Consider the following 25,681-nt stretch of genomic DNA (forward strand, 5'->3'; position numbering starts at 1 on the left):
TAGCCTGGAAAGAGATTTAAATCATCTCAGACAGAGGAAGCAATCAAAACTCATGTGCTGTATAGAAGGCAGTATCACTCCTAAGTTTTGAAAGTAGCTTTATCTGTGTGTCATGAGGAATGTGCTGCTGTGCATGCCTATTGGAACAAGCCTTGCAAAGGATTTAGATCTCCAGCTCCTGTTGTGTACAACAGTCATGTCTGTCTGAACTGGGTACCCAAATGCCAGTTCCATTAAACTGAAAGCCAGAATTGCTGAAACAGACAACTCTGGAACACTGGCACCCTTGGGAGCTTTAAGCCAAGGAGGTCACTGTTAACAGAATGTTTTCCACGTCAGGCAGCAACAGGGTAAAATTTTCCAGGATTCTTTTTTTTTTTTAAATTTTTTTTAGCTTAGGTGGAATTCAGACACACAAGATTTCCTTGATTCAGTTCTTAACATCTGTTAAGATATTAACAGGTGTTTCAGCATTCTGATGACAATAATGTAACCTGTTTTTACTTCTGATGTGCAAAATCAGTTCCTTGAAACACTGCAATGTACTGGCCATGATTATTTGGTGCACATGAAGGAGGTTGGCTAACACTGTTTCTGGACAAGGCTGCTGTGGTTCTGAACTCTGTGCACACACAGCAGTACTGGTAGTTGACTGGAAAGCTCTTACTTTGACAAATGCTTCAGCCCATTTCCTAATTAGTTTTGCAAAATAGGTTGATGTAGATGATAGTCTTTTTATACTAATTTTTTGTACTGTATAACTAGATAATAAAAGAATTTTGGTTCACTTTAAAGGCCAAATCTGCTATTTATGAAGTGCCTGTGTAACAGACCATTTTTGATCCACCCCCGTGGGTCACAATACAAATGCCTTGAATACAAGTTTTAGTCATGCTTCTATGTTAATTCAATGGCAATAATTTTTGTACAAGGGGTCCAAAGGTGACAAAGAAAACTATTATAAACTCTAGGCTGTTTCTTCTTTTTCTGCTTCTTGCTTCTCGCCATTTTCAGGTGTCGCAGGAGCTGCTGTTTCATCAACACTGGGGTATTCATTTGTTGCATTGCTTGATGGAACTGTGGTCACAGGAATGTTTTCTTCATTGGGTACCTGAACATAGTCTGCATTGGATTGTTTCTGAACCATTTCTCTGCAGAAAGACAGGATTAGGATTGTGATCTCACATGCTGAAATCCCATGTACACTAGAGTCTTTCAAAATAATGAATCTTTGTATTTGCTATCTGAACAGTGACTCTGATGTTATGATGACTTGTTTCAAGATTGTGTGAAGAGTTTAAAACACCGCTGGTGCTGAGACAGAAAGACTGACAGCATATTAGCTAGAAAGACATCTGCATTGCTGGTTTAAGTGATCCCATTAGAATAAAATAGATTTTAGTTTAAATGTTATGCCAGGGAAGTGGAAAGGGAAACTGAGTGCTGCAGCATCTGAGGAGTGATAGCAAAACTTGCTGCTCCATGTGAGCTTTCTGGGAAATTCCATGTACATCTGGGGTCCCACTGAAGGGCACAAAAACTAGAGTTCAGTCAGAAAAGAATTATGAAAAGACTGAAATCTGGAAAGGTCAAATAAAATACATTTAGTGTTTTAGAAAATATGGAAATCTAGAAAAATATTTCTTGTAACAGGTATTAATTCCTTTTATCTTATCAAAACAATAATAAACCAACTCCCAATACTGAAGCACTTTCACATGGTAAAAAATATCAGATGCTAGTGGATTAATTCAATGCAGTAAGATTTATTAGGATCCAAGTACAAAACCACGTGTTAATGCTACATCAATTGAAAGCAGAAATCAGGTGCATGCGTGACTGATCACTGGTCTGGGCTAGCAGAATTCTGTATTAGGAAGTCTTAAACCTGTGCTACAGGCAAGTCACAGTTTTTCTCTGGCCTCAACTCTATGTAATTATTTAGAATTTTACATCAATGGGCTGAATACAGTCTATATAGTGCATGAGATTATCCCTATTCAGAAGATTTGGCAATTTAGGGGAAAAATGAGCAACCAAAGCACAGAGAAGAAAACATCTCCAGGGCAGGATCAAACTGGACATTCTGGGTTCCATTCTGTTGTCTAAACCTTGTGTTTCCTGCAATCTGAAATGCCTGGGAGTATCCCAAGTGTGTGTCCTGTAATTTCAGATAGCACTGACCTGAGCCCTCTGTGTTTAAATATCAGTAAATTTCCTGAGGTGACCCTTAGCTGCTCTTTCTTTTTTTACTTCCTCCACCTGCTTTTATCAGACCCCATTAACTTTAACTCTAAAGAGCTGCTTTTATAACTTGCCACTTTAGTTTGTGTTGTTTAAAAACATTTACTTCACTGTTTCAGAGGCTGCTAAGTGGAAGCTGCCTGTTAAAATAGGGAAGAGGGCAATGGCACCTTCTGTTATAAAAGCAACAGGTAAAAAGTCCCCCAAAAGCAGATGTTCACTCTGGAAGTTTTCTCAAAACTTGTATTGTTCATTTTACTTTAGTTCTGAATTAGCAGCAGTGCTTTACAGAAATACTTGTCTTAAAATGAAATAAACAGAAATTCTTACTGCATCTCATTATTTGATGGCTTCCTATTTTTTGCCTTCTTGGTTAAGACCCAGACAATAATGCAAATTATAGCAGCTGCCAAAATTGCTCCAATCAGTGCTCCAGCAACAATACCACCATCTGAATCTGCAAATGAAAGAAAAAGATTACTTGACTTTTAAAGAAGTAGTAGTATAGCAAAATCCCATGGAAATCTAGTGCAGGAGCCTTTAGCAGAATGAAGGGATTGGATTCAAAGAACTCTTTGCAGGAGGGTGGCCAAAGATGCTCGAGGAAATTGAGAGCTCTGTGCTTGGGTGGTCTTTGCTGCCTCCTCTCTCACTGGGTGGCTCCCTCTCCCAACAAACTCCCTGTTTGTGCCTGGCTAAAGGAATCATTGGGCTGTAATACTGACAGTAGGTAAAAGCCTTTGCTTTTCAATCATTGCAAACACATCCTGAAATCCAGGCTGCCTTTAGTTCTGCCTTTCAGCTAGTGGTCACATCTCCAGTGCCCCAGTCCTTGTACTGCCACATTTCACTGATGGTTGTAATTTCTGGGGTGGGGAGACCTCAGTGGGACTGTTGGCTGGAAGAAACTGCTCAAAACTCCTTGTCTGTCTATTCTCAGTAAAGATTCTGCAGTCAGACCCAGGTCCAGCTCCTGCTCCTTGCAGGAAATTAAGGTAAGGATGTTAAATCAGTTTTCTAGGTCGTCGTAAAGCCTGGGCAGGCCTGGATGAAATCTCCAGAGCTCTCCAATTCCTGTTCTGTTCTTACTTGGAAAAAAATAATCTAAGCTTCAAAGTTGTTAAAGAATTTTCCTGCAAGATGTGCATGTTCTCCATCAAAGGTGTGATTGCTTTGGTGTGTTTTACTCACGTTTTGCTGTTAGGTCCAGCTCACAGGTGCTGTTCCCCAGCAGGTTGCTGGCTATGCACCGATAGTAGCCAGTTTCAAAGGTGGTGAGGTTGCCAATGTAAAGGATGCCAGAGTTTGGATCTGTGACAAGTGGGGAGCAGGTACACGTTATTGTTTTTATTCTGTAGAGGCAAACAGTTCTCTGTAGTGGGTAACTCAGAGCTATTCAGGTATTAGAAAAAGGGTTCAGCAATTATTGATTTATTTGTGTGGTTTTTTATATTCTTTAAAATAAAATATTTACCTTCTTTGAAAATTGCTCCAGTGGATTCTTTGGGGGTGTAATAGAAGCCCCTACTCTGCCAACCAGTCTGGCTGATGTTTTACCCACACTGATACTGTGGCTGTCTGTGTAACTCCACAAATGAAAATGTAACAGGTCCAGAAAATTTCTGGGAGGGAAGAATGTGCTAGTACTTGAATGACAAATTGATTCAACTTAAATTCACTCAAAATTTCAAGGGAGGAGAGATGTAAAGACATACATATTTCTCTCATTTTAACAATTTAAAGGCATGGACTTCAAAATTTTTTATATACATTAAATAGAAAAAGCATCCTGTGGTTTTGACAGCTGTCAGTTGATTTGAATAAGTAAAAATATGATCCTGTGACATTGACTATTGGAAGAGGAGGATTAATTTTAATTAGCCTATGTAATACACAGCATTTGGAATGCTGGAATTTCAGATCCTGAACATGGTATGTTAGTCCTGTGGTTACATACCAAGTTGTTCTGTCACAGGCTTGAGGGTGTTCTCATCAACTTTGTACCAGCGGTAGGTGGGGCGAGGCAAGCCCTCTTCACAGTTGCATAGGAGGTAGATCAGATGGCCTTTTTCAGGGGTTCCTTCTACTTTGCAGAAAGGTTTTGATGGTTTGACTGTAAAATAAGAACAGACACATCTGGAGCGCACACCTGGCTGCAAACATTCACCTCAAGTTCTGGTACCAAGCTGCTGTGAGCAATGAGCTGAACTCCATGTACAGGTTTCCATCCAAGAGCAGAGTCTCATTCATGGACCAAAGCCTCTCCCATTAAAAAAGGAGTAATATTAAATATATGCACATGGCCTAGGATACAGTTTTATTGTCTTTCATTTGCATATTAACTGTTAGGGAGGTGTTGAAACTACAACTATCAATTATTTTCACTCACTACTACTCACTATTCACCATACACCATTCTGCCACATAGCAACATCATTTTACTTAGAGGCATGGCGGGAGCTTTTCCACAGAGAGGGAGACGATCAAGGCCCAATTCTTTCAGAATATTAACAGTTGTGAAGGAAATAAATCACCTATAGTTCTGTTAAAAATGTATCCACTTTTATATAATGTCCTCACTTTGCACAAAAGGGAAGATTCTGTCTTCACTTTCACCATTGTTTTTAATTTCCTACCTCCAGAAATGCTTTTGTGGTTCTTTAGAGTGCTATCAAGGGAAATCACCAGCAAACGTAGCCCAAACAACAACTTTTCTTGGTTTTCATGTAAAAAGTGCAATCTTTTACTCAACTGTTCCAAGATTTACTATTTGTTTTGGGAATTTTAGACAGTAGTGCTTTGGTTTTTCAGGAAATCAGTTTACATGTATCTTTTGCTTATGCCTGGAAGATAGGCAAGTGATGCCAAGTTTATCTGCTTTTCATCCTTTCTGCTCTGCCTGTTCATGGTTGAATTATTGCTTTCTTTCACACAAAACAAACTTTGTACTACTTTCATCCAATAAATAGGAAGTTTCTAGAGGTTTTGGGAATTTATGTGAGTCAGAACTCTTGGGCTGTGCTGCTGCCTCTCCCTACATTTATGCAAGGCACCATGATCAACATTAGGTACAATTAGCAAAGTTTTGGACTGTGCTGGGACTGCATGTAGTGGTTTCAGTGAGAAGTTGTCACTCCCAGCTAAAATAGTGTTTTATTTTAACCAAAACTAGTATCACTTTGATTTCCAGTATGAAAAATGGAGTGAAGCTGGGTAATTCTGGCCACCCTCTTACCTGCTTACAGAAGGGAACTTTTTGAGAGCACAAAGTGACTCTGAAGGGCAGTGGTGGGCGAGTGAGCTTTGCCTGCAGCTGAGGCAGCTGTGGAGTGGGAGCAGGTCAGCTGTGGCTGGAAGCTAGAGGGCAGCCAGGCTCTGCCTGCCTCCAGAGCCCTTGGAGCGCTGCAGCAGTGACTCAGGGAGCTCCCTCTGCATCATGGGCCTTGTTTACCACAGCCTGTCATTCCCTCTGGCCCTACGCATTTTGAGCTGTGAATTCAGTGTTTCATAATCTGGGATGAAAAAGACAATACAGCAATAGAGAGGGGAGGCACTTACCCAGCACATTGACAATCACAGATTTTTGACTCTGTCCAGCATCACCCTGAGGGCTGAAAACTTCACAGGTGTAGGAACCAGTGTCTGAGGGCTGCATGTTGGTGATTGTTATTGATGCATTCCCTGGACTTGTTGAAGCTGTTATTCTGTTCTTAAATGCTCCATAGGAGTAAGACTGGCCTCCTGAATAATAATAGATCTGTGATAAAGAAACAATTGTTAGTTTAATAACAAAAGATCTTCTTGCTGCTTTGTTTGGTACTCAGAATATATTTGATTTCTGATTAAAGCCAAGCAATGTCACCCCTTTTCTTGCCTCCTCCCCCAAGAAAGCAGAAATGAAGACATAGTACATTTGAATACATAATTCTAAATGTTCTTAAAAAACAAGCTTTTCAGAAATGGTATTTTTAATTGTGTAATTGACAGTAGCTAAATCTTTGTGCATACTCCAAGCGCAGACTGATGCAATTGCAAAAACAAAAGCGAGACCATTGAACATCAAATGAGAATTTTGTGAAAAATGCTAAGTCATGCACAGTGAATAATGGTATTAAGTGAAGCACTGATAATTTGTGATAGCATTAATAAGAGACAGAGTAGAAGATTATGACAAGGATGGACCTGTCATTGGAAAAAGTGGGTGGCTGCAGAGCTTTCCAGATATAGAATCTGGAAAGGATTCTGTAAAATTCCGCAAACAGAGGACTGAAATGAATTCACAAGACAAAGGTCTAGGCAAACAGGGCACCTGATCTGTTGGCAGTAAATTTGAAAGCCATGAGGATGCAGTACAAGAACAGAGCAGAGTCATCACACATGCAATTAGAGCAGCCATGCTGTTCTTGTTTGTGTCATCAGCTTTGGAGGCAGTGTCATGGACTATCTTGGCTTTTTGAATTTATATCAGGGAGGAAATAAAGAATACCTGCTGGCCTGTGGTTGGGGGGTTCCTATTTGGGATCAAGAAGTTCCCCTTTTACTAAATAGTAAAAAAATGGTTTGCCAAATGATAGGCATAGTAAGGATAAATGTTTCTAAGCAATGCAGCATTTCCTCCCAAATAAAAGTTGCTGATTTAACATTGACTGATTTCACTGACTTCAGTAGCATTAACTACTCTTAGTAACACTGTGGAGTAGAAGTGGCCTCATAAGCCCAAACTTGTTGTCTGCTGATGGAAAGGAGAGGTAGAATTGTGTTCACTGCAGAGCCCGATGGCAGTCTGAGCCTTGGCCTGAGTCTGTTTAGGAACTGCAGTATCTCATCTGCTCTGGGTAAGTACAGCAGTTCTCAAGGAGTACCTGCCCTCTGCCCAATCTAACTCTGCTCTGAAACCAAGACCTGAAAGAACAAAGATGTGGAAAACTACAATTCATTAATTGTCATTTTTCTGAGGTGTTAATGATAGTGTTGTATGACAGTGACAGTATTTGGGTAGGCAGTGTGTTCCCCCAGCATCTACAGACACTCACTCAGCAAAGTGAACAGTTCCAGCACACTCAGTCATTTCTCTGAACTTGTGAGAGGTGTCCATACAGAATGTTGTGACCCAAATAGATCTAACACTGTTCCTACTGGCAGTATTCCAGAATCACCAGTGAAATTGGAGTAACAGTGTGTTTTTTAATGGAAATAGTGGGAAAATGCTTGTAGGAAAAAGACTCCTCTTCACAGGCCATTCTCACTTGACTAGTATCAAAATTTCCTTTTGGTCAAAGTTCCCTGCCTTTTAGGGATACTGCAGATCCCTGGTGAGAAGTACAATTTGCTTTACTTTGCAGATCAACTGATTGCATTTTGAATTAAGAATATTAATTCTTAATTCTGTTTATCCTCCCTGATATGGTGTTGACTGAAGTCTTTAAGAAATGTTATCTAAAAGCCTTTATTAGCTTAAAGCAAGGTACACTCCAAAACTGTCAGAGCACAGCTGGTTTATGCAAAGATATGGCTTTGGAATGAAGGTCAGAATCAGCTTGCACAGCACCAGCAGCTCCAGGACTGCAGCTTGGCCCTCTCTCAAGAGCAGTTTTGCATACTCCTCAGCCAGACTTTATCTTTCCCTGCCCCAGGATTACAAACACCAGGTACAATTGAGGCAGGGCTCTGAACACCAAAGCATTCCCAAGGTGTGGAACACTGCTGGCACAGTGGGGAAGTGTAAGAGGTCCAGGGTCAGCTTGATGACAGACCTGGTTAGAAAGTGCTGAAGCTGGATACTCCTCCCAGTTTCCATTGAGTACATGCAACACTATCAGTTTTAAAACTGATTTTGTGCTTTGCAAATGTCTAGAGATGGAACTCTATTGCCAAACCAGAGTCTGGATGGACACACTGTATTCTCTGGGGAAGGAGAGTCTTCAAAATACGGAGTTTGGTTTAAACAAATCACTCATCAAAAAAGTTGTGTACCTGGAATCACAAAAACACACTCCCCCCATTTGTCTCATTTACATTTATCTGAGTGAGCAATAGCAGAGTATTATTTATCACTGTTTCTTGCAAGGGTCTGAAGTTACAAGAACTGTGACTTCTAACTTCAGCCTCTTCTGAGGCTGATGTCCCTGCACAGCTCTCAACAGTGATGGGCTGGATTTCCATCTCCTCTCCAACTGCACTCTTGGAGTAGGCCAGTGAAAGGGGTTCCATCAGCTCCTTACACTAATGTGACATAAAGCTCTACAATGATTTAAATGAAGTAATGTGTGTCTTGCTGCAGCATGAAAGAAGTGTCAGGCCCATCATACCCTATTAAAGGCTTGGTTGTTGGAAAAAGGGGCTAAATTCTGCTCAATCTACCTCAGAGTGTTTTGGGATTATGTGAGAGTAAGGAGTAGCAGAAGGGGTCCACAGAATGCTCATTTAGATACAGCCCTTCTTCCTGGGAATAAGACTGGCACTGCAAGTTGTAAATGCAGGCAGGGCATGTCAGTAAACCCTGCAGAGGAGCAAATGCTCCTTGGTGTATTTGACCTGGAGTCAGGGTGAATTACATGCTCAAGTCCTCATACAATGCACTGAAAAACTAATCCTGTGTTCTCTCTTTCTGAGTCAATGAATGCAGAGAAAATATTTTGAGTGTGCTGTTCAATCTGAGGCAGGTGTCAACACAGCAGAGATTGTTTCTTCTCTTCGTAGATTCAAACAGAATTTCTTACTGGGTCACTTTTTGTCAGCCATGAACATAAAGGCAGTGGAACATTCTCAGGCAATGTGTTCAGTTCCTCTGCAGGCTCCTGCCTGTTCTCTGTTCTCTCCTGTTCCATGCTTATCTCCCTGGCTCTGGAGTTCATTGCCTGAAGGAAGGTGGTAAACACCAAAAAGGCTGAATAATGTTCTGATTAATTGCTGAGTGTATCTCTTGTCCCAGAGGTATGATTGGACTGTGTACACAGGAAATTTCATTTAAGAGGAATATGTTTCAGTTAATTGGCTGTGAATTCATAGTCCATTTTAAACAATACACTCAAAATGCATATTTTAAACCCTGGTTCAAATTGGTTTTATGCTGTCCTTGAAAAGCTGGTTTGTGGCTTTCAGAAAACTGAAATGAAAATCTTTGCAAAAGTGTTTCTTTTTCTATTCAAAAGTAAAAAAATTGTTTTCTGTTGAAGAAACTTTCTGGTTTTGGTCAACTGCCAGCCAATGTTTTCTTCTACAGACACACATCACTGACTTTTCTTTCCATATTACCTAAAATGTGTGTATATGGGAAAACTGTATATTTAGTCAATGGTAATCTTGTGTGATAAATAAATCAAGTACACCATCTTGAATGCAAAAAAAAAAAAAATCTGCTGTGCTTCCCTTCAAACAAGCTTTTCATGTCCTCTAGCAAATCATGAGCAGCTGTAGTGAAGTTGATGATTTACCAGAGCAGAAACAATATTGAGGATGCATTAATGGCCGTTGCTTCTCCTTACCAGCCAGTTTGTTCAGGCAAGTTATTATGTAATGGTGCCTTTTCACATCTCCTGGAAGCAGCTGCCTGGGTGACTAATCAAACAACTGACAGAAGAAGGAGTGGAGATTATCACTTCTAAAACTGTTGTCCCTAATAACTTCACAATCTGAGACACTTGTTCCTGCTGAACAGCAAAGTTGCCCAGAAGACATCTGTGACCTTAGAAAGGGCTGCAGTTTAGCTGGTTGTTCAAGCTGTGGCCAGGCAGTGCCCAGAGCTGCTGTCCCAGCCATCCCAACCAGAGCTGTGGTTACCCTTCATGTCCACAGGCAGTTTCTCCCAGTGATGGTGTAGAATATATTTATTTGCCTGCAGAGGAAACTGCCAGCAGAGTTGAGGCTGAGCTGAGGACTTTGAAAAGCTGCCAGATGTTGAGCAGAGTGTGAGGAACCCACCTACAGGTTTTTGTCATACAACTTCTGTAGAAAGATCTTCCTTAGGGTGTGAAGGGGGTGTGTGAAGAAGCAGGCAGGAAATTAGACAAAACATTCCTCCCTCTGCTTCTCTTCTTCTTTTGGCAGGACAAATATATACTAGAATTTGTGTAAATATGTGTCTTTCAGATGGCTTTGGATGGACTCCATAATTTCCAGGTCAATACTCCTCCCATCCCCATCTCCTGGAGTCACTGCATCACAATGCTCTACGTGCCCAGTACTTATGGATATCAGAGTTGTGAGATGCACTTGAAGGGCATTACAAAGTGTCCTGCTAATCTCCACAGAATCCTGACTTCCTGACTGGAGGACAGTTTCAGGACATGACCTCTTTTCCAATACCTGTCTTTCCTCCCCCAGCCTCTTCTCCCTTTGCAGCACATGTAAAGCTCTAGGATCCTGTTGGATGATGTTTTTCTGGTGGATTCTGTGTGTGACTCAGTCTTTGCCTGGAGAGCTGGAAAGCTCCAGCATCCAGAGGGCCCTGTCATTGGGTTGTTTGTCATTTTCTGTTTGACATTTTCTCAAGCTACTAGAGAATGGAGGACATTAACAACTTTACTGGTTTGAGATCATGATCTCTTTTTGAATTCTGAGGATGGACAGAATTTATAAAATAACAGCAAGGGGAAAAAATGCTCATCACTTCCTTAAGCATCTTACCATCTAAAGAGAGAACAAATGCCACACAGTCAGAGCGTCAACGAAGGCCCAAAGCTCAGGTTCTGAGCTCAGCTAGCTAAGAAAGCAAATGTTCACACATGTGTTGGTTTCTTTGACATGTCACATGACTGAATTTGGGCCCAAATCCCTTCTTTCATCCACAGCTTCTTTTCACACATTTTTGTCAAAACTCTGATTTGCCAGAAGGTAGTAGGGATACTACAGGGATATCCCTCACTGGGCTTTTTGCACAGGGAATTGAAGGTATTAATAATGACAAGAAGTGTCTTGTCACAATAGTGCTTTGGTAGAAGAAAGGAAGGGAGTCAGAAGCCTTTAGAGGATTAATCATTCAGCAGCTTTAACTGATGCAAATATATTGAAGGAGCAGCTCTTTCATGTTCTCACAGTATCATTCTTGTGGCCGAACTATTAGTGAATAATTCCCATCAAGAACAAATGTGTTTTCTCAGTGCATTTGGTGCAACTGCTCTTCAGCAGTTATTATTAGATGTCAGTTTACATTAGGCTGTACCCTGTACCTCATGGTGAGATGGGAACCCTGCTGCAGTCAGAGAGTTTGGAATGGATTAGGGCTGGAACACTGAGCTGACAGCTGAGAAGAAGCTGGTTCAGCTCAGTGTCCTTGGTATCCACCACATCTCAAAATCCTTTTATATTCTAGAAAGGAGATCCAGGATGACTTTTTTTTTCTATGTAAATATGTAGCCCCAATTTTGGGCTGTCCAGTCTTGCTCACATTCAGCCCAGAGGCTCCTTGTGGGTGCACACACCCTTCAGATACACTTTGGGTAGAATATTCCTGAAGGTGCCAGTTCACCCACCTAGAAGAGGTGGGGAAGAAAAACCCAAACACAACAGCTACATCCAAAATAATTTTGACAGAGAAAAATGCAATAAAAAATAGGGTGAGTTAAAAATTCTGGATCATGCATCCAATTCAACTTATTTCAGTCATGGGCAGCTTTTGAGATTTCAATACAGAATATGAATACAGGTTTCACAGTAGCACAAATCTAGTAGAAGCTATTTAGCTCTGTTTCCCCCTTAAGATTATGGGGATTGTTTTCTTACCTTGTATCTCCAGCTACATCTTCCCCGTGCATCTGTCACATACACCGTCTTTTGACAAAGACTGACTGACTTTTCGTCCATACTCAGAATACCATGGCACGGGGAATGCTGCATTTGAGTAAAAATGTGCTGATCTGAGAGTTAAATGAGACTTTAAATGTTCCCCCAAAATCAAAGAGCCATTTCTCACACAGCTCCCCACCTACCATCCGTGCTGATCACAAGGGCAGGGTGCCTTGGGTTCAGTGCTTTGTACAGAAAGTACCTCAGGCCTTGTCAACCACAAGGTGAAACAAGCTTATTCCTAAATTCTACCTAAAATTAGGCACACTAAGATTAAAGTCTAATGTTTGCTCCAAACACCCCAGTTACAACCTGATTATTTTCTTCTTGCCTGCACTTCCCTTTGTGATGGCCACAGGCAGTGCCCCATGGTCCCAGTGACACCCAGAGTCACTCCAATGGCAGTGACACAACACCAGCAGCTCCATCCCTCTGCTCTGCAGGTGCTGCCTCTGCTCCCCATGGAGCTGTTCCTTACAGTGCCTGCTCAGGCATCCAAGTGCTGATAAAACTCAGTTCTAAAAAATCAGCTCTAGGCAGAAAGAAATGCTTATGGGTGAGAGAGGCCCTTTCTTTCCAGGACGTGCTCCTGTACTGCCTCAGGAGGTGTTTCCCACAGGCTCATCTTTCTCATGGGCTGGGAAGGACTGCTCTGCTCCCAGGCTGGTGTCCCCTGCAGCACTGGCAGCTCTGCAGAACAGCATCTCAGGTGTCTTGTGGCTCAGAGTGTGTGAAGGTGTCCCCTGAACTGTTCAGACTACAGGGAGGGGAATTTGTTCTTTCAGAAGCTTTGATGGAAACCCCCCACATACAGGGCTGGCTGGCCTCTGGCTCTCACCTGGGCTAGCCCAGTGGCCAGGGCTGTGCCTTGCTTTGTGCTGGGCAGCTGAGTTGTGCTGCTATTGGGACTACTGATAATCTGAATTTGGGGGGTCAGGGTGGAAGGAGCTGACACATCTGTGCTCAGGTCACTCTTGTCTCTTTCCTCCTTTGGACTTTCCCTCCTTGTCCCCTGTTGCTGACCAATGTGCCACAAGTTTGCTTTTTTTTTTGGAGAAGATTTTCAAAAGAAGTCTATCAATAATTCTGTTTTGCCTAAAAGTAACAGCATCCATGACCTTTACTCATATAGTGAATTTCAAATTTCAATCAAGAATCCTGCCTTGGGCACGTCTTGGTTGGCCAGGCATTGTCCCTGATCATTTCAGTGACTTTAGCTGTGGGTGGCTTGGGCTGAGGCTCAAGGTGTGGCCCAGGCTGGGTTCAGGAGTTGGATTTAGCTTTGCAAGGCTGCAGCCTCGCCTGTGAAGTGTCAACAGAGGCTCCAGCTTGCAAACATTTACTTAGGTGCTTTACACTGGGGCCAGCCAGGTGACTCAGAGCATGAAATGAAGCACAGATGTAGCTCTTAGCAGGAGCTGGGACTTTGCCTTATGAACCAGGCCAGGCTGTGATGGACCCTGGGTGAGCAGAGTGGCGTTAGCCTCAGTTTGTTGAGATAAAATAGAGATCACTCAGTGCTGGAAAGTTCTCAAGATCCTTGGCTGGGAGTTTTTATTTAAAACTTAAATTCAGGATTAAAGGGCATGTTGCTAAGGGCTAAATGGCAAAAATAAAAAGTTAAAAATATGTATGGCATCCTATTTTCCATGATTTTGTACTTACATTATTAAGTTCAAGTGAGGGAAATTACTTCTACTAGAGAAACATCTCAGGAAAAGAGCAGAGTTAGGCTCAATTAGGAAAAAAAACGTTTATATTTACCCACTAAAGCTGTGCTGTCTTCAAAAGAGTGCTGTGAACACCTGGCTCTGTTTGCTTGCCCCCTTTGCACTGTGCTGCCCGTGAGCAGCCTGGCTGTGGTGGCTCCTCCTTGCCCCTGGTGTAACTGCCATGGCTGGAGCTGTGACACCTGTGGCAGCCCTGGGGAGGGGGACAAGGCAGGGCAGGGCAGGGAAACACCACAACAAGCAGCAAAAGACAAAACCAGCCTCAGCAAGGCTGTGCTGGGAGGCAGATCTGCCTCAGTAGCAGGGCTGCAAAGTAAAGAAAAGCGCAGCCCGCCCTTGTGGCAAGGTAAAAGCTGCTGCTGAGTACTTAGGGACATTAAATTAATACTGGCACTAGTCCTGCTCCTGGCATTGCTGATTTCACTGCAGGACTGTACCTGAGCTTATGGATCTCAAAACACTGTAAAATCTGGACTGTAAGTGGCAGTGTAAAGTAAAGGGGTACCTATGGCCTCTGACCATTATATGATATGTCCTAAAACCTAGCAATTTAACCCTCCCATTCATTAATGCTTAAAGCCAAAAGGTCCTTAGTGGTATAAATTTGCCTTAATTACATAAAACGTTTATAAATGTATATAATGTTTATAGCTTGCGCTGTTACTTGTTGCCATTGTAGAGAGAAAGGGCCATGTTCTCAGTTGTTTAAATAAACAGTATTTATTAAAATCAATAATTTTTTCCACATGTATTTGTTATAGAGAATATCTCTTCTGCTTAATCTTATTATTTTCAGTACAGTGCCTGTGTGAATAACATGGTCATCAAGACATCTAGCATTAAGTAAATTAAAATTTTAAAATTTAGTAGGTGGGAGAAGATGTATTTTCTGTAATTTTTTACAGAAATTGTAAGTCTCCTGTCTTCAAAATATTTGGCAGAATTTTCCAATAATCAAAAATGGAATTTGAAAATTTTATTCAATTGGATGGTGAAAAAAAATGGCAAACTTTGACTAGAGCCAGAATTTTCAAAAATTTTTCAGGGCAAATGTATGCTATTTACAAGGAAGTGTTTGGTACTTTGTTATGGATCGGTTAGAAAAATCTAAATACCTCATAAAATTAAATAATTTTATTCCAGTTAAAATTCAAGCTATTGTTCTGGTATTCAGTAAGATATGGTGCCAGTCTTTCCAATATAGTTGTGTTTAGCATTTTACCAGCATATTAAATATATTTTTGCATTGCATATTAGTATTGTTTAACCTAAACAATGAAAGCCAAAGCTGGCAACCTCTTCCATTTTCATGCATATGTTTCCTACTTGGAACAAAATGTGAAACTTAATTCAGCAATGTGCCAATCCACCAGGGCAGAGCCAGGTTTGTAGAGAGATTAACTTTTTGTTTAAACTTGTGAGAAGAAAACATGCAGGCTTTCAGGCTCCCAGTCCTTTCTTAAATTCAGCCTGAAATAGAAATACCAGCCTCATTCAGAGGGAGGGTGAAAACCCAACTTTATGTTCAGCTGTGTTGTGTGATTTCTTAAACCATATTTTCCACAAGCAGTCACAAGCCTTTCTTCCCAGTGTTTGCATTAGCACCATTAATTTTATAGTGAATAGGTTGAAAATGGTAAGGAATTGCCAGGTGGTGGTGAAAGGACACAGGGTCAAGTAATCCAAGACTGAAGGGGTTGCTGAAAGCGTTTTAAGAAGAGCAGTGTCCCAGTCCTGCACCCTCCAGGGACAGCAGCAGGATGCAGGGAGCAAAGGGAGGGAACCCCCTGAGCCTCCCTGCCAGCCCAGGATTGTGCCTCGGTGCTCAAGGAGAGCTGGATTAGCACTAACCCAGGGCCTTTCCACACTGAACTGACTTTATGGAATGAAAATGCAAATCACCCCTCACAAGCACAGCCACTACAAATGTGTGAATTTGCCGTGAAATGACTTTCAGATGGGGGAATCCTGCTGCAATTTTCCCAGCAATGCTTCCCATGGACCTTATAGGCACAGCTTTCCCACTGCCTGCAGTGAGGGCTGCAGAAGCCAGGAGGGAGCACTGGGGGGACTGATCCATGAGGTTTCCCTGACATCTGGTAGTCTTGCATTGGTTAGTTATTGTCGAGTGTATTCTGAACCACCCACAGTATTTTATGATTGTAATTTTCAAGGGGTATTTTTCTCATCATTAGCCCAAGTTTACAAATGGTTTTCCCCTCCTGGATCTCTTGAAAGTGTGTGATTCTCCCTCTAAAATACTTATAACTGCAATCTGCTTATTTCTCTTGATTGTGACCAGAAAAAAATATGGCATTTAGTGTGCTGCAATATGGAAAATTTGATGCAAGTAGAACAGAAAGACTCTAACCAAATCTGGATGAGATGAGCCTGATTATATGTCAGTGCTGTACTTCCCACCCGAACAAGCAATTATAATTTAAGATGTAACATACTGGATCAAAATTATAATATATTGTGCTATAAACAACTTAGGAAACCTGTAGCTACCACCCTTTCAGGACTAATTCTTCATTTAATAAAACAGTTCTAACTTGAGGAAAGCAAACAATGAGTAACAACTACTCAGCTACACAATCAGGCAAGGTGTGCCTACATGAGTGTGTTATTCAGCTAGAGTCAGAATTTGGGATGGGCCCAGTTTGTACTTAGCACTGATACAGGCTTTATCTGTGGCTGTGATATACTGCAGGTGAGTGAGCAGCTCTGTCTTGGGTTAAATTGCCATTTCTTACATTTTGGCTATTGCTGTTTAATGCCAAATACATTACAACCTGCACATTCTGCAAATTACAGGCTAATTCTGCTGTAATTGGCAAACCAAATGGAAGGTACAGCTGTATCAGCAATGGCAAGCCTCCTACTGAAATATTATTAGGAAATAATAATGAACAGGACAAAAATATCCTGAGTGTGGACTGTGACACTCCTCTGAGTCAAATCTCTCTACATCAACTCTCAGCTGTAACACCAGGCAGGAGAATTGAACTTTCAGAATTTCAGGAAAAAAAATGTTGGCAACAGAATAAAAATAATGGGAAATGATTGTTCCACAAGCACAAGCCAGGGCATGGAAAAGGAATCCCAGTAATCTTCAAGGATTCAGCAACACTTCTAATCAGGATTTCTTCTTCTGAAGGAATGTGTTGCTGACTGCTCACCACCTGTCAGGATTGAGCTGATGGGAGCTCATACCCTGTGTCTTATGCTGGGAATGAAATTCATGGGTTCATTTCCCCACCAAAACATAAGATTAACATACAGTTCTTGAGGTTTGGGCAGTAGTGTGAGTACATACAGACAGATTTACATCCCATCCCTGACCCCTTCCAGGCAGACCAGGCTGCTCTGCAAGCTCCTTACAGCCACACGAGAGGCTCAGGCTTAGACCAAGTCACTGCTGGTATTGGTGTCCTTCCCAATCCCCTCCATGCTGACCCTCCAGCCTCCTCCACTGTCTCATTATCCCCCAGAGTGTGATATTGTTTGGCTCTGCAGCCTTTTGGGGTCTCAGGAAGGGCAGGGACCATTTGCCCTTGACCTGTAATTGTTCTGTTTCCACAGTGACAGCCATGGGATGCTGGGAAATACCAATGCAAGTTTGCTGTGGCAAATTTCCTGCTATGACAACGTTCTGCAGAGTGCTGCCAACACTTGCTGCTCACTTTGTGCTCACAGCCCACCACCATGCACAGCTCCTCTCACTGAGCTGCCAAAAGGCAACTGCAGGGCCTGATCAAGGAGCTCTCATTTGACCCCTAAATGGGGAACAACACATTGTCATAGGCAAGGGCGTCTCACCAGGAAAGCAGCTTTCACAATGGCAGGAAATATCTGCCAGACAAGAGAAAAGGGAGCTGGTTCAGGAGCTGCAGCCCTTGTGTGATTTTTGGACACCTGGTCTTTGCTTCACACTTCCTGTGTGACTCGGAGCAAGTTGTTTGAGTATCTGAGTCGCTTTTGTACTTTCTCATCAGTTTGTGATGGCAGTCAGGCATGTCAGTGGGAGCTAGGAGCCTAGATTGTTCATCTGCCCCTACATTTCACTACACCCCAGTCCTTAATCTCTAGGGTAGGAACCCCAACATTACCTGGTCTGTAGTAAGGATAACCCCATCAAACATAACAAGACCCTTTACGGACTTAAGGACATCTCAAATATCATTTCATAGTAATAATAAACAAATGTCTTACTGTATGCAGCTGGCTCTCTTTGGCACTGTAAAAACTCCACTGAATGAAGAAATTTCCCAGGGTTCCAGAACTGGTGTATGTGCAGACGAGGGTTGCATTTCCACCTGCAGTGACATTCACTGTCTTCTCGGGGACTGTCACCACGACCCCACTGGTGTGGCCTGTGGGCAGGGAGAGTGGAGAGGAGAGAGATCAGCTGGGGCTGCCATGCAGGAATTATCACTCTCTGTGTTATTGAACAAACTGTAGGATGGATCTGGCTGTTCTCCTTTTCAGTACAGCTTCCCTTGTGCTTTGTGTGGAAATTTCAAAGATAACAAGCTGGGACTGGGTAAAAGGTAGCAAGCTAATTAATCCCCCAGAATACTTATGCCCTTACAACAAATAATATTCTTAAAAAGCAGAGTTCCTAAACCCACACTTGTTCTCATTGGCTGATAGTCATCTTCTCACTAAGAGTCTGTGGTTGAACTGAAGGTTTCTTCTGCACTCACAGTGCTCTCCTGTGCTTGCACTCTCATTTACAGCTGTGTCTACCCCTCTCACACACCTTTCCTGTCCTTTGCACTCTCATTCACACTTGTGTCTACCCCTCTCACACACCTTTCTTGCCCTTTTTGGGTTTTTTGCAGTTATTTCATTAGATATCTGCTCTCCTTCAACGTGGAGCATCATCACCTCCAGTATTCTCACTTCATACACCCTTTATGTTCTGACTGGGACTCAGTGGCACTGTTGGATCCCTCAGGCTGGAGTCCAGCAGCTTTTCTCTGCTTTTCTTTTCTAATTGCTTTGTTTTTGTTTAGGTTTCTAAGTATTTACCACCAGAAGCTGTTTTTTTTTTTCCCAATGCTATTACATTGGAAAATCAAACTAAACTTTTTGGAAGTGCTTTTACTGTGTGGGTTGTAGGGAGCTCTTTGATAACTCAATCAACCCTTTCTGCTGAGCTCAGAGCAGAAGGGGAGCAAACACAACTTGTGAGCCCTTCCCCACAGTGCTCTGATCAGCCTTGACTACACAATCACAGTAATGAAAGGAATCAAGCACCACCTCACAGTATTCATCTGTTTCTATCCTCTGTGAATTACGAGCCATGATGACACATGACAGCAAAGAGAGAGCTGTCAGAAAAATAAGCCTGAATTTCAGGTTATTGAGTCCAGTTTGAAAGCTAATGTCTATAGATTCAGACTGAGAATGTTTTTCTTTTCAGTGGGATGGAAAACATTAAACACTTTTGAGCTTTCTATGCAAAACAGGCAAGGTGAGAATTTAATGTTATAATAATTTTCATGTGGGTTTATTGCATTTATTAATGATTGAGAAAAAGATGTAAAATATTTTTCTCAATGCAGGATCTGTGCACCTTATGTTGGGGTGCTGCTTTGGAGAGTTTAAGGAGAATCTGCAGTAATACTAAAGAGTATTTTGCTGAAATTAACAGCCCTGTCTGAGAAAACATTGTTTATAAAAAGAAACAATCTATTTTGTCATTGCAATATTCAATAGTTAAAAATGACAAAATAGATTGTTTCTTTTTATAAACAATCTATTTTGTCATTTTTAACTATTAAATATTGCAAATTCATGAGTTAATACAGTGTGCAAACCTATCTAAACTGTTTTCCTTTTTTGATGGCTTCAATAGCAAAAGCTCACTGCAAGGAAGAAAAGAATAATATACTTTCTGTGTTGATGGTGGCTAGGATGAAAATTAATGGGTTTAAACTACAACAAGATTTATATTATATGTGAAGACATATAATGTAGTGTCACAGGAATGGCTGGAGCCTGACCTGAATGTGTCAAAGCTGCCTTGGGGAAAGGGGATCCCAGGACTGGCTGCCAGTTCTGCTTGTCACGTGAGTTCACAGCAGCTTAATCCTTACTGAGATCTAATAGAAAAGCTGTGCCATCTTATTTTAGGTATCTCAGTTCACTGTTCTCAGCTTTAAGAATTACTGTTGGCCAGAGGATGATTGTTTCCTGCCACAGATTACATGTATTTATTTTCTGCTCTTTGCAGGATTAAAGGTACTGTCTTTCAACACAGTGTTATTCTGCTGAAAACATCCATTTTCCAGTCATCTGCTCCACATATTTACTTTATCATTCTCTGGTTTTAGAGTCAGGAGTGCCACAGAATCTGATTGTTAAAAGATTTTCCAGAAGAAATTAATTTTAGCAAAAATTACTCCACAAAGCATTCTAGTTTCCATAAAACCATATTTTGAAGAAATACATTTAATTGAAATAATCTTCCCTCAAGTAAAAAGGCTGTTTAAACCAATGCTAATTGAAACATGGATCTTCTGACTGACAGCAGAGTGAAACAGAGCCTGTTTCCTCACCATGAATGTTAATGGCACTTTCACTCTGCATTTATGGCTTCCAACCCCAAATCCCATTTCCTACATACAGGCCTTTGGTTTAAATTTTAAAAAGTGTACAAATAAGAAATAACTCAGTGAAAACAGCTTGTGTGAACAGGACCATAACTTGTTAAAAATGGCTGATCTGTGTCTTTACTCATCAATATTATAGTTTTATTTTTTATTTCTCAATATTATAGAGACTGTTTCCTTCCCGCAGAGAAAGTCACAGTTAATTAGGAATCTCCCACTTTCACTGAAGTCCTTTGCAGTTTTTAACACTCATGAAATAAATCCAAGTTTGCTGATCTTTTCTGAGCCACAACAGGAACCCCCAGTCAGTAGTGCCCACCAATATGGGCACATGGCTAATCTTAAATCCAGAACTTTCAAATTAGAGGACATTGCTTTGAAAATGATATATGGTACCAATTCAGAACTGCTTTTCATATCGAAGGTAAAAATCTGTTGGGTTTATATGTGTGTGAGAGTTAGAACACTGAAACTCCATGAGTAGCTACTTAAAATATTTCTGTGGCACCCAAATCAGATAGTTCCATCTGGAAAAGAAGATGTGGAAACTGACTTTCATTTACTGTAGTGGATACAGGGGCTGTTTATCTCCATGGAGCATTAAAATGACTGCTTCTGTATATATTAGATGTAAAGTTTAGCACAATGAAATGCCCTTGAAACATGAATAATACATAGTTTTTACTATACCATAAAATTCCTGGATTTAATGAAAAGATTCTTTGCATTAAAAGTCCTCATTTAATTAAAAGATTTTTTGCATGCCTAAAGTTAAGCATCCCCCCCAAAAATTTTTTGGTGGTTGAGGAACTGAGACATCAACTTCCAGCCCTATTATCAAGGGGAGACAAAAGCTAAGTATGGAAAAACCTGACCTTGAAACACATGAAAGACCTAAACTCTCCACACAAGAGCTCTTTGCCACTTCCTGACATCAGAGCAAAGCATTAATCTACCAAAGCCAAAATTCTGTTCTTGAGCAAAAAGCTCTTAGCAGGCAGGGCTCAGTTTTTGGATTTCCAGAGGATGGTCTGGCAGTATAGCCATGATTTTTACTCCACCCTGAAATAATTCATCTCTCAAGTTCTCCCAGTTTGCTGGTCAGGCTCACCTGCTCTCTCACCCCCACAGGCTCCTTTGTTCCAGCACTATCTCAATCAGTTTGTTATTCTTACCTGCAAGGATGGCTAGAATTGGAAATATCTTCAGCACTGCTGCACACATCTTCTTGATGCTGGGAGAGAAAAGAGACCAGATGCTGCTACTGGCTTGGGCTGAAACTGAACTGGTTTATTTTTGAGGTTGGTTTTTTGTTTTCCTTATCAGCTGTGTCTCAACACGTCAGTGAGCTGTTTCATTCTCCTTTATCACATGTGTGCCTTTCTCCAACTAGTGGTGTGACTGTTCACTTGAAACCATTCTGTGGGGTTTGAGCAACCTAGGGTTTTGTTAATAATAAACCTTTGAATCAGAGAAGCCCAAATTCTCCCACTTTTGCCAGGCCCTGCAGTATTTGCCTACTTAAGTAACTTTCACTGAGTACAAGAAAAGTATTTGTGGAGCTATTTGGCAATCAATGTGATTACTAGTGTTGGGGTCAGGCCTAATATGAATAATCTTTATTTCCTGTTAATTCTGTCATTTCCTTTTTAAAATGGGCATGTGTAGATAATACATTGTCAGTACATTTTCAGCTCAAAGCATGTATCTTATACATTTTGTTCAGCTTCCTGCAGGAGCCAGATTTGCTTTTTGCGCTCCATGGTGTCTGACTGAGGCTGATTCAGAGCCCTGAGCTGGCTCTGTACACAGCCATGGGCAGCAAGTGGCTGAGGACAGAGCAGAGGGCACCATTGCCTTGTGCATGTGTGCCTGCACTGGGGCCAAGGCATGGAACATGGCCAGGGACTTTTCCTGTGCTTGTGCAAAACATGGCACTAATTCATGCCTGAGGATCCCATGGGAAACCCTTTTGGAAGGTGGGGTTCAGCATCTGGCCATGTGAGGTCGGAGGGGAAAGATATCACCAGGCTCTCCCTCATCTCTCATGTGATGTGGTGGCAGATTCTTCAGCAGAGAAGTCAGGCTGCTGGTTGCACCAGTTACTGTTGGGATCAGGTTTATGGACTCTTTTATTCTGCCAGATATTTCTGTGCGTGGCAGATGCCTGAATAATCTCTGGGCAGATGGCAGGGTTTGGTGATATTTTTATATGAGCCATCTCCAAAAGTTTTGGAGATGTCTTCTCCTTGGTTCTGGCTGTCAGCACTTCAGAGTCCCACAGAGTGGGCAGTGCCTGTCTTTAAACTATAGGGTGGGCAAGTCATGCAACTGTTCAATGTCTTGTCCAAGAATCACAGGGGACCCAGAGTCCCAAAAGGAATATGAACATTGAAAGACTGAAATTCAAATTCAGATTTCTTCCAAAAGTTGAAAAGCATTTAGATTCACCTTCACTGAGGAAGTGTGGAGGGATCACAAGCACTCATGGAAGTTTCACTGCCTTTCCCCAAAGCCTAAAATGGGAGCTGCTGCTGATTTCCAGTCATTTAACATGGATGAGTGCAAATGATCTGAACATGAGATACAGACACGTTTCAGTGACTGCCTGTGGCAGCTCCATAGTGCCCAGGAGCCTGACTGGTAGCTCACAGAGCCCTGATCCTTTGCATCAGACAGCAATTTTCAAGAAGATGCAAAAAAACCACTGCCACCCTGCTGAGTGAGCCAGCACCTGCAGGCTCCTGTATCTTTACCACAGTACCAGTGTGTCCTCTAATTCCCTCTCATCTATCAACACCAAAGTCCTTTCCCTGCCATTTAAAGCTCCCTCAGCTAATATGTATTTTTGCTTTGTTACATTCACTTTTTGCCAATTAAAAAAATGACAGAACTACATTCCTGGAGGGTGAAAGGCTCAGTTTGACCAGAGAACAGGAGCCAAGAACACAAATTCTGTATCAGCATGTGGCCCTTTAATCTTGGGATGAAGGGCTGGGATTACCAGCTACAGAATGGGTAGAGCTCATAGCAAAGATTACAACCATTACCCTGTTTTAGAGAATTCTGAACAGCAGGAGTGTTTGTTTGATTGTTACCCACCAGGGGCTCATTCCTCTCAATCCAGAGGCTCCCCAGCACTAATCCTGTAGGCCCTCCAGGGTTACTCTCCTGTGAAGGTAATGGATGGCACCTGTCAGCTGCTGACTTTGCTTCTAACTCACTGCTCCTGGAGAACAGCACTGCCTGTTCTGGGGAACTGAACACAGAAAACAAAATCTGCTTTGGTTTGATATTTTAAATTACAGTGGGGAAAAAAGAACCTCTCACTTACAGTGCTCAGCTAAGAGGGGAGAGCAGCCCAGAGTGCAGCAGCACAGCAGTCACTGTGCTCTGGGTGGAGAAAAGGCTCCTATCTCAAGATAAAATGGAAGGGGCCACTACCAGGAGCTGTGTGTTACAGACTTTGTGAGTCAAGCCTGTGTACACTGAAATGTATTCAGAAATGTTCCTTTTTCAAGGAGTTCCCATGTATTCACTCTCTAAATAGAAGTGTCAGCCATTAAAAAATGAAGCCCAGAGGCAAACCCCAAGCAAGGCAGTGTCACCCAGACAAAGCACTGCCAGGATATTTAGGAGCTGCTTCTGTTGGCCTGAAACCTAATTTAAAAACTTCCTGTAGAACTCCATGTTTTGCTTGACAAAACTCAGCAGTGTTCCAGCTGCTCTGTCTTCCTGAAATAAGCTGAATCTGTAATTGTGTGATGACACTAAACCCAGCCTAACCCAGGGATTTCTAAAGCTCTCTAGTTCAGTATCACAGCTGATGGCTGAGGATGAAGAGAAGTGCATAATTAAAGATTCCAACAAGTGCAGTGAAAGAGTTGCTTTAAGCCTCTAAATCCATCATTAGGTTGATTTTCAAATGCACAGTACAGTTTGCTTGCTTATTGCACAGTCCTGTTTGTAGTTTAAGAAACATTTATAAGCTTTTGTGGACTGTTTGAGCCTAAAAGCTGATTAATGAACTCACTACTATTTTTAATCTTGTAGAGAGTGAAATTCTGTAAGGTAATAAAAATATAAACTCTTCTGAGGAGACACTCATGGCTTGTCACTTCAAAGTAACTTGGTCAGAAATGTACCTAACCCTGTGTATTCAACCCCTAGATTAATATTATCAAATATTATCAAATATTATCAAATATCAAATTACCAGTTTCTTATCAAAAAGCACAATTCCATTTCCTTGTAAAGGGTCTAGAATTGTTTTTTTTTTTAATATTGTGCCTTTTCGGACTAGAAAGAAGGTTTATTTTCCTTTTAGCCATTCAAAAGCCAGAGTTTCCTAGACCAAAATCCTTGTCCAACTCACTTTCCTCTTTCTGGGGGGGGAAAAAAGAAAAACAAGCACTGGAGTGAGATGAAGCAGCCACCCAGTGCTCTGGTCCTGGCACAGAGGATGCTCCCAGTGCCTCTGCCTGCCTGTGCTCTGCTGCACACAGGTGGGCAGGGTGGGGAGCAGATCCAGCCTCTCTGACACACACTGACCATGCAGGAGGTTTTCTTATCCTGTAACACTTTGGGAAACTGATGCCTGCTGCAGTCAAAAAGATTTGTTTTGTGCAACACCTTGCAATAGAACTGTGACTCCTGTGCCCACAGCAGTGGGTATTTAGTCACCAAGTTCCATGGGAAATGGAAGGGAATGTCAGCATCTGGACACATTTGTGGATCTGGCTCAGGCTGTTTGGGTTGACAGGAACAACTTGATCTTCCCTACCTTCTGACCTGAGGAAAAAAATTAAAAGCAGAGGAACAGCTGCTCATGATGCTGCCCAAGACCTCCTGGGGATGCTGGGGGAGCATCCACATGCCCTGGGATTGGGCTGCCTTGGGTTGTGCTGGACCAGGATGATGGAAATGCTGGAGGGAGTTTTGTTGCAGAAGCAGGGGAGGTTACACATGGTAAATTTAAACACCTTGTGTGCAGGGGAGCTGAGCACCACGAGTGCCCTGATGGATGCAGGATAAAGAATGACTTTCTAACATAAAGTGCCACCATCAGAGAATCCATTTCTGCTCTGTGGCTCAAGTGTCAAAGCCAAAGCAAGCTCTCCCCTGTGTGGTAAATCACAGTAAAATGGTTCTGCCTTTGTACCATTGCTGTGCTCTTGGATTTTCATTGACTGCATAACCCTTTCCCTGCATATGATTAACTCTCCTTATGTCTTTTTTTCTTTTGATCTATCTCTTTTTCATGTAGTTTCACAATTGAAGCTAATCAAATAAAAACCAAAA

The 25,681-nt window shown here is 41.8% G+C and overlaps 1 protein-coding gene across 1 annotated transcript; it reads right to left on the reverse strand.

The window, feature by feature from the left end:
- Positions 1 to 967: 967 nt before the first annotated feature.
- Positions 968 to 21,604, reverse strand: VSIG1 (V-set and immunoglobulin domain containing 1). The gene is made up of 8 exons (XM_066559792.1): positions 21,556 to 21,604; positions 17,973 to 18,133; positions 11,965 to 12,072; positions 5,803 to 6,001; positions 4,202 to 4,357; positions 3,436 to 3,555; positions 2,575 to 2,701; positions 968 to 1,151 (listed from the first exon to the last, which is right to left on the reverse strand). Exons 1-8 carry the CDS (start codon positions 21,602 to 21,604, stop codon positions 968 to 970), a joined length of 1,104 nt encoding a protein of 367 aa, XP_066415889.1.
- Between the last annotated feature and the right edge of the window lie 4,077 nt (positions 21,605 to 25,681).

Source organism: Molothrus aeneus, chromosome 14 (genome assembly GCF_037042795.1).
Source record: "Molothrus aeneus isolate 106 chromosome 14, BPBGC_Maene_1.0, whole genome shotgun sequence".
NCBI classification, from domain to species: domain Eukaryota; kingdom Metazoa; phylum Chordata; class Aves; order Passeriformes; family Icteridae; genus Molothrus; species Molothrus aeneus.